Below are 12,485 nucleotides of genomic sequence, written 5' to 3' on the forward strand. Positions count from 1 at the left end.
ATCAAATGAATGCAGCGCCATGGGTGCCAGAACTGATTTTAAAATAAGTTCATTCTGTGAGACAGCTAAGAAAAAAAAGTCAGATGTAGTTTTGAGAAGGACTTTTAAAAAACCTTTTTTTTTTCTTTACAAGAAGGCTCAAAACATTTGTCTAAAAGCGTGAGTGTGTCAGATGGCTGAGACATGGCCTGGCGGCTTATGGAAAACACCAAACACTGCTGTTGCACAAGGCAGCTGACTAAAAACCATCTCCAGTCAGCAACGCCTCATACGGCAAGAAGGCAACAAATCACACATGCATATCCAACTTCTGTAGTCTCCAGATGCTTAAAAATCACTTCTAATTGTGTGTATTGGCATGTGTATGTATATACACGTGCGTGCAGGGGCCCTTTGGAGCCACCAGAGGGCGCTGGATCCCCTCAAGCTGAAGGTACAGGCAGGTATGCACCACCCAATGGATAACTGGGATCCAACTTGAGCCCTCTGCAAAAGGAGCGAGATCCTTAACTGCAGAGCCGTCTCTTGAGCCCCAGGAGTTCTGATATTATTACTTAACGAACTACTACAGGTGACCGACAGGAACCCAGGTTTTTAACAGACCATACACCTCTTTAACCCTGTCCGGATGAGGGCTTTCCATGGATTTGCATGTCTTTGCAGGTTAAATACCCTCTACACACTTTTTTGTTTTTAACTTATAAAAAACAGAAGCATAAACACCTGAGCTTGCCTCTGGAGGAGGCATGATGATATATGAGGCATATCTTTAAGAAAATAATACTCTCCAACACACATTGGGCAGGCACACACTCTTCAGAAAGACAATTGTTTATGGCAACCGAAAAGAATACAACATTCCTCACCGCAACATTTCTTTTATGCACCTTGGCCTATTTTCATGAATTTACAAACTGAACCAAATTTCTACAAATCTCTTTAAATTCAGAACACTTTGAGAAAGCCTACATTAAACCCGACTTTTCCCTCTCTCCAACTCTCTGCTCTTCTGTTTCTTCCTGCTCCCTCCTCCCTCTCACCCTGAACCCCCCCCCCTCCATTCCCCTGGCTCTCTGCTCCAACCCATTCTCTTTGCTTCTGCTCCCTCGCTCTCCCTCGCTCCCGCCCTCTGCCTCTCGCGCCCTCTGTCTTCTCTCCTCCTGTTTCTCTTGCTAAGAACCTATCCACTGAAAAGGCTGTTGGTAAAAGGAAATGGTATCTGTCACATCTAAAAAGGTCCGGCCCCCTTACTAAACACCATGGATCACAGACATTTACCCCGAAGCGTTATATAGGTCTGCAAGCTGGTACAGGATATCGATTTCTAGCGGAGTAACTTGTCCATAGCGTATGGCGTTCTGGGCAAATTCCTCTGGAAGAGAAAGAAACCAAGGTGAGTGTCTCAGGAGCCAAATATAAACGGAAAGCAAAGGAATTTTAGCACACTCTACACATCTAAAACTAAATTTAAACACTCAAGTTCTGCTTATAACTGCATTCCTGAAAACTGGTGAAACTGCAGAAACAGATAAACCAACCTCACGACAAAACAATCACTTTCTAGTTCTCATTTCTCTTGCTTCTTCACTCTGGCCCCCAGAGTTGCAAGATAAAGGCGGCCGTTCAGAGGTCTCCCAAAACCTCCTCTCGCCGCTCACCCAAAAAGAGGGCGCTTGCTCCTCTCTCTGTGGCAACTGGGTCCCAGCACAAACAAGCTCCTGCCACACTGCCACTGACCTGTTTGACAGACCGGGCCAAGGCTCTTTTCAAAACTGTCAAGGGCATTTTGACCTTCGGGCCTCGGCATCTCATTAAGTGCACCTGGGGTTCGAGGCCCCCACGAAGCATGCGCATGCGTGAAACAAGCACATGCGTGCGGCAACCGGGCTTTCTGGCTGTTTTGTGGCAGACCTACACCGACCTCACGTCTATCTGATGGAAAGTGCGAATTGGAATATTCCAGTCAGTTTCCAAATCTCACCCTTTGTGACTTCAATATCTTTCCTCGTGCCTGCTAAAGTGCTGTAGATCTTCCGCACAAGCTCCATGTTGTTGAGTAAGGAGTTGAACGCGTTGAAGTAGGAGAAGCTAACTTGGTGTGAAGTGCTTCCTCCAGCAGCCTGGGAAAGGACAACACAAAACATTTAAAACTCAGAAGCAAGAAACGTGGTTTGGATTCTGCATTGATTTTTTTTTTTCTTCCCTCAAAGTGGACCCGAAGGAGTCTCCGTCATTAAAACAGTTAACTACCCTCCTATAAATATAAGGGGCTAGCTGACTAGAGCACGGTGCACTTTGTACCCTCAGGGAAGTCTATGCAATTTAGGTTTTAAAGAAGAAAGCAACATCTGGAAGCTGGAGTTCATGGTTCACCCACCGCTAAGGTCAGAAACAACAAATACAATTACTGCAGATCAAAACCTGGCGATTTAAACAGAATTCTTCAAGACCCTCAACTATGCAATGCCTGCTAGTCCTGGAAAAATATCAGTGAATAATATAAGGGATATTTCCTACTTGTTAATTTACTTTTCCTATGCATAGACACAAAACAAGCATTATTTTTCTCATGCTTGTAGATTGAAACCAAGGCCTCCTCTATACTTACCATGTACTCGACCACTCAGCCACACCTCCAGTTTTAGTAACCTTAAATTTTAAGACCATTTAAAATTATTATTTTGTTCTATGTATACTGGAATTTTGACTATATGCATGTGGTACGCCACACGTGTGCCTGGTGTCAGAGAAAACCAAGGGAGGGCATTAGGTCCCTTGAAATGGAGTTACAGGTGGTTGTGAGCCACCATGTGAGTGCTGAGAATTGAACCCAAGTCCTCTGGAAGAACAGTCAGTGCTCTTAACCACTGAGCCATACCTCCAGCCCTGAGACGATTTGATTACATCAACTTTCCTCAATTTTTTAAAAGCTATTGTTATACTTAAGATACCTAAGTTGGTGCCGGGCGGTGGTGGCACACGCCTTTAATCCCAGCACCCAGGAGGCAGAGGCAGGTGGATCTCTGGGTTCAAGCCCAGCCTGGTCTTTAAAAGCTAATTCCAGGGCAGCCATGGCCACACAAGGAAACCCTGTCTCAGAAAAGAATAAAACAAAACAAGATACCTAGCTCGTGTGGCTCTCTGATCCTGCATCATGCAAAATACAGCTCCCCAAAGCTCCCCAAATGTACAGAAGATCTGGCAAGGGCTTCACTACTAAGTGGCATCCTCGGTGGTTCCAGGCCACGGGGCTCACTCGCACTGGAGAGCAGGCAAGGAACCTTCCTGGCCTCTGGAGGCTGAGCCCTCTCCCATCATTTAGCATAGTCCCAAAAGAGAAGGATTGTGTTGTTTGTTCAGTTTCTAGAAGTCTAACTTCAAAGGTACAAGGCAGAGGTGATCGAAAATTGTCACTAAGACTCAAAGAAATACAAATAGAAATACCAAGGTAACAACCCCAGTCAAAAAAAGTCCATTACAAGCAGTGTGACGCACCGGTTTCTCTTTGACATAAATCCTTCACCTTCTACAGTGTAGGAAACAATGGGCAATGTCTCTGCCCCCCATATAGATTTTATTTTTATAAATGTCAATCTAGATACCAAATGCAGCCATAAATCCTTCGTCACCACCAACAGGATGAGAAGCAGCCGGCAACTCAGAGCAGCAGCCGCAGCCTCCATGGTCCCCACCGCCACCGCCACCGCCGCCGCCTCCGCCACCGCCACCGTTTGTGGTCCGGCCCCAACTCTAGCTTTGCCTCAGCAAGCCTCCCAGGCCCGCCTCGAACTCGGGATCCTCCTGCCTCAGCCTCCTTCAGCAAATCCTACCAGCATGCGCCACCACAACCGGCCGCATGCATCTTGGGCCTGAGCTGGGGACTGCAAGGCCACAGGCAAGTGGCTTTTCACAAATTCGTACCACAAACGTCGGGCACCAGATGTAACATGAATCTTAAAAGTCTTATTAATAAAAACAAACCCAGAGCCAGGTATTGGGTGAATGCTGGAAGATCAGAGAAGCAGAACAAGCCACAGCCAACTTCACCTTGCCAATTCCTCAGCTGATCTTGTTTCCTCAGACTGGAAGCCTCTGAGTCCTCGTTGGAATGGATCTAAGCTGAACTGCCGCTAAAAGCCTAAAAGCTTAAAAAGCCTCTAGTTCCTGGTTTTCATGCCTTATATACCTTTCTGCTTCCTGCCATCAATTCCTGGGATTAAAGGCGTGTGTCGCTGGGCGGTGGTGGCGCATGCCTTTAATCCCAGCACTCGGAGGCAGAGGCAGGCGGATCTCTGTGAGTTCGAGGCCAGCCTGGACTACCAAGTGAGTTCCAGGAAAAGGTGCAAAGCTACACAGAGAAACCCTGTCTCGAAAAACCAAAAAAAAAAAAAAAAGAAAAGAAAAGAAAGGGTATGTGTCACATGGCTGTTTCCAGTGTGGCCTTGAACTCACAGAGATCCAGATAGATCTCTGCCTCCAGAATGCTAGGATTAAAGGTGTGTGTTACCACTGCCTAACCTCTACGTTTAATATAGTGCTGTTCAGTTCTCTGACCCCCCAGATAAGTTTATTGGGGTGCATAATATATCAACTACAGGGTTCAGATTCCTTAATATTTTCCTCTGAGGATTGTGATTGTATTTTGGTAAACTGAGGCAACAGCCATCTAACCAAGTTGGAAAATACTAACTGACCCTGAGTGAATCCTTCCCCTGGATTTTCTTCCTTTCTTCTCTCCTTCCCTCCCTGATTCCTTTTCTGCCTTTCCTTTCATCTTTGGTTGGGGTACGAGGTGAAGGCACAGGACGGGGGGGGGGGGGGGGGGTGTCAGGGAGGGGAGATGTGGAGGGGAGAGTGACATGCTCCACGCTCAAATCCACTGAAGAGAAAGTCCAGGAGTTGATCTTTCTACCCCAGTCCAAGTCGGGAATAATGGTCTTCAGCTGGAACAACAAAGTACCCTCTGGCTTCCCTCCATCCCAAACAAGCGGTAATCAAAGACGTGCACACGGCACAGTGTGTGGACAAGACCACAGGTGAGTGAGGGGAGTTTCACCCCTGGGTAAGGGAGTTTGCTGTGGGTCCACATGATTGCCTGAGATGGATTTGCACTTTGACAGAACAAAAGCCCTGTGTCTGGGACACACACTCTGAGTGTACAGGCCAAGGGGCAGAGAGCCGTGACTCCAGAGGCTGGTGGCCCCACACTTCCTCCAGGCCTTCTGGCATGAGCCAGTGACCATCCCTCCAGCACACAGAGGAAAGAGTGTCCTAACTAGACCGCGGGAGCCTGGGGTGGGAGGTAATGGAAGCCCAGATGGAGGAAGAAAGCACTGAGATACAGTGATCGTGGTTTCCTGTCTACAAACTCTCATGTCCCTTAGACCGGACACTGAAAATGGAAATAAACAAGTTGGAAATACATGAGAGCAACATGGTAGCTCTGGATGAAGTTAGAAACTGAGAAAAGACCACACACACACACACACACACACACACACACACACACACACACACACACACTATTTAAAGCCTGGTTAGTTAAGAGCCATGCGGACACAAGAAGGCGTTCCAGAACCCAGAGGTTCAAAACAGTTCAGGAAATGGAAAGTGAAAGCATGTCTTCTTACTTACTGAGACTAAGTTCTCCTCCACAAAAGGAGTGAGCATGTGGGACCGGATGGTGACCATGACGTCACTGAAATCCAGACCTGAGATCACGCCACTTTTGCTCTTGTCTTTAAGCGCAAAGGCTTGCCTTGCATGTTCCAACTGCAATTCCTGCAGGGGAAAGAGAGAAACAGCATTAAAATGGTGGGAGCATCTCCCAAGCACACGTTCTGCAAAGAAAGGGAGCAAGATGGCCCTCCCCGGCATGTCCTTACTACAGAGAGAAGCCATCTGCAGCTCTGAATTCACAGCTAAGCTTCTGATTTGTGCAAGGAGGCTTTCTGACAGACAGACTTGATACATGGTATTCCTTGGGGAAAGAGAATGGATCAGAGCTGGCAGTAACCTAGCGGGGTTGGGGGGGGAGGAGGACCTTTGGGTTTTACTTGGAAAGTTTCCATCACTGAAAACAAAAGATACAGCAGTTTTAATGCCTTCTTCCAGCTGCTACAATACACAATGATTTACTTTCTGGCCACCCATGAGAACTTCCTGAATTAAGAGTTTACATTCATTTTCAGTTTTTCACTTTCAAATGTAGCAATCAGAGCCAGTCTCTCTCCTTCTGGCTACACCAGACACCGTTTTTTTGTTTTTTGTTTTTTTTTTTTTCAAAAATTAAAAAAAAAAAATTAACTCAGTATGAAACTCTACCAACTGGCAAATGCAACACTTCCTGATTCTGAACCGGAAGTTAGGCTCAGGAAACTGTACAAGCTTGTGCTCATTATCAGTCTGTGAGACTTGGGGCACAGCCACTCTCCAGCTGTAAAAGAATCCAGAAACTCTCCGATGTTTTGAACTACTGTAAAACTAAGTGTTGTAACAAGCAGTATCAATAAGATGAGGAAAATGAACCCCAGGATATGACACAAAGCCAGAGCCTTTCTGTCTTGAGCATCCTTGATGTAATCCAAATGGATGTGCTGGTTCAACACATGATGTGTTTTCAGATGCTCCATGCAGCTGGAAACTGGTCATATTTAAATATTATCCAAAGGTAAGACTAAACACTATGGTCACCATGCCATCTATTAACCAAAGCACTGCCTTACCTCTTCTGATATTCAAAATACTTTGTGGGGCTGGGGGACTCACTGGTAGAAAGTTTACCCGTCATACACGAGGCCCAAGTTTCACTCTTAGCAATCACAAATGGATGGATAGATGGATGGATGGACAGACAGATAAAATGTTTTGTTGAAGTCTCACCTTTTTTATTTATTTTTTTTTACATGTGTGTATATCTTTTTAAAAAACAACCAAAACACATGGTCTCATTCATATAGCCTAGATTGGGTTTGAACTCTCTGTGTAATCAAAGCTGGCCTTGAACCCCTGATTCTTCTGCCTTCACCTCTAAAGTACTGGGGTAATGGGCGTGCACCACAACATCTGTTTTGTTTGTTTGTTTTTTTTTGTTTTGTTTTGTTTTGTTTTTTCTGAGACAAGGTGTCTCTGTATAGCCCTGACTGTCCTGGAACTCACTCTATAAACCAGGCTGGCCTCGAACTCACTCAGAGATCTGCCTGCCTCTCCCTCCTGAGTAGTGGGATTAAAGGCGCGTGCCACCATGGCCTGACAGCATAACATCCGGTTTTAATTATATTTTTCCATGGACTTTGATATCTCAACAGTAATTCAAGTCATTAAAATTAGTTCAGCAAGTATTTGTTTCATAATTCATCATGCTATATGTTTGTTTTACATGGTTTTCTCTGTGGGTGTGAGATTTCACAATAAAAACTTGAAAATTCTCAGCAGGGTGATGAGCTAAAGACAAGTATGTCAAACTTTCTCAATCTTTCAACGGGTCAAGAGCTCCAGACAGCTCTTCAGGTGACATGGGAATCAAATAAAGGCTGGGATCCCATTAGAACTGCAAAATATAGCCACATCTGTAATCCCAGCACTCCAGAGGTGGAAGTTGAAGGATGAGCAGCTCAAAGTCAGCCTTAACTACAGAGACTTTGAATAAGAGACTTAGTTTCTGGGCTGGAGAGGTGGCTTAGTGGTTAAGAGCACTGACTGCTCTTCCAGAGGACCCAGGTTCAATTCCCAGCACCCACATGGTGGTTCACAACTATCTGTAACTCCAGTTCTAGGGGACCCAACACCCTCACATGGACATACATGCAGACAAAACACCAATGCACATAGACTAAAAATAAATAAATTTAAAGAAAGAGAGACTTGGTTTCTTATACTCTGGTGGCTGAGTAGGGAAGAGGGCTGGAGGCCTCCACAGTTGCTATGGATACAGATTTGCTATGGATACAGATTGCAGTTTGTTTCCTTCTCTCAGGCTCCTCTTCTGCACTGGCTTCCATCAGCCTCTGGCTCCTCTGTTGAACTCTCCAGACGGACAGTCAACTTTTAAGTATTCTCTGGGGTTAGTAAAGGGCAGAGGCTGGGCTGATGGCTGATAGAATAGGCAGGTAACTGCTGTGTGTGTGTGTGTGTGTGTGTGTGTGTGTGTGTGTGTGTGTGTGTGTGTGTGTGTGTGTGATATCAGGTGACCAGCTCTATCACTCTGCACCTTATTCCATTCAGACAGAGTCTCTCACTGAACCTGGAGCCAGGCTGGCAGCCATCAGGTTCCAGTGATCCTCCTGTCTCTGTCTCACACAGCCCTGGGATTACAGGTATCCAACTACATAAACATGCCCCCTCTCCTTTGTGGTGTGGGTGCTGGCGATTGAACTGATTCTCACATTTGTGCACAAGAACTCTACATACAGCTCCACAGCCCAGGGAACCATTTCTTTTCGTTTTTCTTTTCTTTTCTGTTTGTTTGTTTGAGACAGGGTTTCTTTGTGTAGTACTGGCTGTCCTAGAATAGGCTGACCTTGAACTCACAGAGATACCCTTGCCTCTGTCTTCCGATCACTGGAATTAAAGGTGTGTGCCACCACCACACAGCCAGGGAACCATTTCTTTTCTTTTTTGTGTGTGTTTTTGTTTTTCGAGACAGGGTTTCTCTGTGTAGCTTTGCGCCTTTCCTGGAACTCGCTTTGGAGACCAGACTGGCCTTGAACTCACAGAGATCCGCCTGCCTTTGCCTCCCGAGTGCTGGGATTAAAGGTGTGTGCAGATGATCTCATTCCCTAATCCAAATGGCTTTAACACAGAGACACCAATGAAGTGGCCTTACCACAGCATTGTGCATTAGAATGGCTTTCACAGGCTCCTATGTTTACTAGGACTCCAGTAGGTGGCTGTCTGGACAGGACTTGGGGAGGGGGGGGGTCCTTGCTGGAGGAAGTCTATCATGGTGGGGCAGGGATTGCCTTTGAGATTTCAAAGTGCCATACTGAGTTATCTCAGCACGCCTGCCACAAACCTATAGTGTTACAGTGTTAAGATACGTCCTAATCTTAGACATGAGCAGAGGACCATCAGACCCAACAAAAGTCTCCACTATGAAAAACAGAGACCCCAAAAAGAAGAAAACTCAGAAGCTGGATGTGTTAGCACATACCTATAACTCCAGCACTCAAGAGACTATGGCAGCAAAAACAAAAGGAGGCTGGAGAGCTGACCCATCAGTTAGGAGAGCTTACTGCTCTTGCCCTTGTTCAGTTCCCGGCACCCACACTGGGTGGCTTGCAACCACCTGTAACTCCAATTCCAAGGGAGCCAATGTCCTTTTCTGGCCCTCCTAGGGCATCTGCACATACGCGGTGCACATGAACACTGTACACAGGCACATATACATAAGTAAGAAATAAATCTTTTTAAAAACAAACAGAAAGGGGAGAAGAGAATTTTGGAGCAAACACACTTTGAGGGAAATAGAGAAAAAAAAGCAAGTTTCAAAACTGAAAGCCCCATCTTTGGTATCATTGAAGAGGTGTGTGTGTGGGGGGGGGGTAGGGTAACACTCAAATAAAAACAATATGCTATTTTTATGCTTTTTTTTTTTTTTTTTTTTTTTGGAGACAAAGTCTTACTGTGTATCTGTGGTGGTCTGAAAGAAAATGGCCCCAAAGGGAGGGGCACTATTAGAAGATGTGGCTTTGCTGAAGTAGATGTGGACTTGTTGTGTCACTGGAGGGGTGGGCTTTGAGGTCTCCTATGCTCATGCTATGCCCAGCGACACAGTGCACTGCCTGCGGATCTAAATGTAGGACTCTCAGCTCCTTCTCTAGCACCACATCTGCCTGCACACTGCCATGTCCACTGTGATGATAATGGATTAAACCTCTGAAACTGTAAACCACCCCAACTAAATATTTTCTTTTATAAGAGTGCCTTGGGCCAGGCGGTGGTGGCGCACGCCTTTAATCCCAGCACTTGGGGGGGCAGAGCCAGGTGGATCTCTGTGAGTTAGAGTGAGTTCTGTGGGCTACAGAGTGAGTTCCAGGAAAGGGGCAAAGCTACACAGAGAAACCCTGTCTCGAAAAACAAAAAAAACAAAAACAAAAAAAAAAAAAAGAAAAGAAAAGAATGCCTTGGTCATGGTGTCTCTTCACAGCAATATTCCAAAGCAGTATTCCAAACTAGCCTCCAGTTTGGAATACTCTCCCTACCTCGGCCCACAGACTATACTACACACCCAGCTACGCCATTAAAATAACAAACAAACAAACACACACATTTTAAAAAGGAATGTTCAAAAAACCAAATGAACTCCTGAAAAATTCAAAATACAACGAATATAAAATATAAAAACTCTAGCCAGGCGGTGGTGGTGTACGCCTTTAATCCCAGCACTCGGGAGGCAGAGGCAGGTGGATCTCTGTGAGTTTGAGGCCAGCCTGGTCTACCAAGTGAGTTCCAGGAAAGGCTCCAAAGCTACACAGAGAAACCCTGTCTCGAAAAACCAAACCAAACCAAAAACTCTAAAGAGCTAGAAGGAAATAGAATGAAAACTAAAAGAGAAATGCAAAAGAGGGGGAAAAGTCACGGATTGAAATTTTCTCATGAGAGTCTATCAAATGCCCAGTCAAATGGTTATAAGTGAACTCACATCAGTAAATAAAATAAACTCATCATCAAGAAGGCAAGGCAGCCCAGCATAGGGGATGGCTCTACTTGGTGTGGGCCATGCACACAACCTTTCCTAACAACGCACCTGGTAACCTGTGCAACCCAGCTATATATGCGCCCTCCTCCAAATAATAGGAAAGTTACTCTTCCCCGATAGCAATCAAACACGGGTAATTTCTATTCAAATGCATTCCCAGTTATACGCTGTAGGAGGGTGGGGGGGAGCCAATCCAGCATGAACTTGTCTTGCTACGTGGGCAACAAGGCAAATGATGTCCTCTGAGTGAGCTTTTAAGAAAACCTCCATTTACTATCTTTAATTATTTTTCAATTAAAAATATTACTTTCTAAAATGGGGGGGGGGCACACCAGGATATGCATGTGGATGTGTCAGAGGACAATTTACGGTAGTTAGTTCCCTCCTTCTGTCATGAGTTCAGTTCATCAGACTTGGTGGCAAGTCCCTTTACCCACTGAGCCATCTTGCTGGCCCTGCTATTTACCATCTTACGTCTATGTATACTTGGGTATGCATATGATTAAAATCAGGTGCATTGTTGGAAGAAACACGGACAATAAAGGTTTATAACTCAAATTGGTCAATTGAAATAGAGAACTGACCAAATTATGCTCCTTAGTAGCAAGTCCCTCTTTCCTTTAGACCCCATAAAAGAAGTCTCGGGCAATCATCTAGGGCCTGTGATGAATCTCTCACTCGGGCGGTCACTGCTCAACTTCATGTACTTCCTTCCGTCTATTCTCATCTGTACTATCACTCTGCTCCTGAATAAAGTTTCTTTGAGACTGCAATCTGTGTATGCCCTTATTTCAATTTCTTGAATAAGAGATCAAAACCTGGGAGCAACCAGTCAAGAAACCAACCACCGTTAATGAGATAGGGGGGACAGGCAGGGAGAGAGAATCCTAAAACCCTCCAGAGTGCAAGAGAAATCTGAAATGAGAATGGCCCTGGGCTTCTCAGCGGCAACACCACAAGGCAGAAAGCATGGAAGAAATGCTTTAAAAGCCAATATCCAGTCAAACTATTTAAGTTTAAGATGGAATAAGAGCCTTTTCCATATGAGAAAAGTCTCAACATTCTTTATTTTAGTTTTCCCAGAGAGCTAATCCAGGACACATTCCATCAAAAAGAAGTAAACCATTATTAAGGGAGGATGAAACCCAGGGAACAGGAGACGCGGTGTAGCAGAAGGGCAAACACCCTGGGATCTCCAGGATGAAGGGGTGATGGTTAGCACAGAGCAGCAGCCATGCGGCAAGCTCAGCTTCACCTCCAGACCGCGAGGGCACCAGGACACGGTGCCACTACCATAGACAACACTCAAGTGGCTCCTCCCACTGTTAAACCCAGGGGCCAGGACACAGTTCACTGAGAGCACTTGTCTAGCACACACAATGTCCTAGGTATGATGCCCATCACCACAAAAGAAAAGGGACAGAGGGACACCAGAGGATTTAATACAGAGGATTAGAAGACTGCAATTCTACTCCTAGGTGTATACACAAAAGAACTGAAAATAGGTAATCTAACCAACATTTGAATATGAATGTTTGCAGGAGATACTACGCACAAGAATCAGAAGTTCAGAACAACTCATGAATGGACAAAAATATAGTGAGTTATACCATGAAGGTTATTAGGTTTAAAAAAAAAAGAGAAATAAATAGAGTATTACTACATGATCAAATACGGATAGTTCTTTCATCATCTGGTTACTTTCTTTCTTAAGACAAGGTCTTCTCATATGGCCAAGTGTGATGTAAATGCATGTTTGAACTCCTGATCCCCCTGCCTCAGCCTC

At 45.2% G+C, this 12,485-nt stretch overlaps 1 protein-coding gene across 3 annotated transcripts in view; it reads right to left on the reverse strand.

Moving 5' to 3' along the window:
• The window catches only part of Slc25a12 (solute carrier family 25 member 12), an 88,573-nt gene that overhangs the window by 31,097 nt on the left and 44,991 nt on the right, over positions 1 to 12,485 (reverse strand). For all 3 annotated transcript variants that reach the window (XM_006972416.4, XM_076569649.1, XM_042275451.2), the window contains 3 exons: positions 5,635 to 5,781; positions 1,982 to 2,120; positions 1,279 to 1,372 (listed from right to left, as the gene is read on the reverse strand). In XM_006972416.4, coding sequence (XP_006972478.1) covers positions 1,279 to 1,372; positions 1,982 to 2,120; positions 5,635 to 5,781 — 380 coding nt within the window. The remainder of the gene's footprint in view (positions 1 to 1,278; positions 1,373 to 1,981; positions 2,121 to 5,634; positions 5,782 to 12,485) is intronic.

Source organism: Peromyscus maniculatus, chromosome 4, assembly GCF_049852395.1.
Source record: "Peromyscus maniculatus bairdii isolate BWxNUB_F1_BW_parent chromosome 4, HU_Pman_BW_mat_3.1, whole genome shotgun sequence".
NCBI classification, from domain to species: Eukaryota; Metazoa; Chordata; class Mammalia; order Rodentia; family Cricetidae; genus Peromyscus; species Peromyscus maniculatus.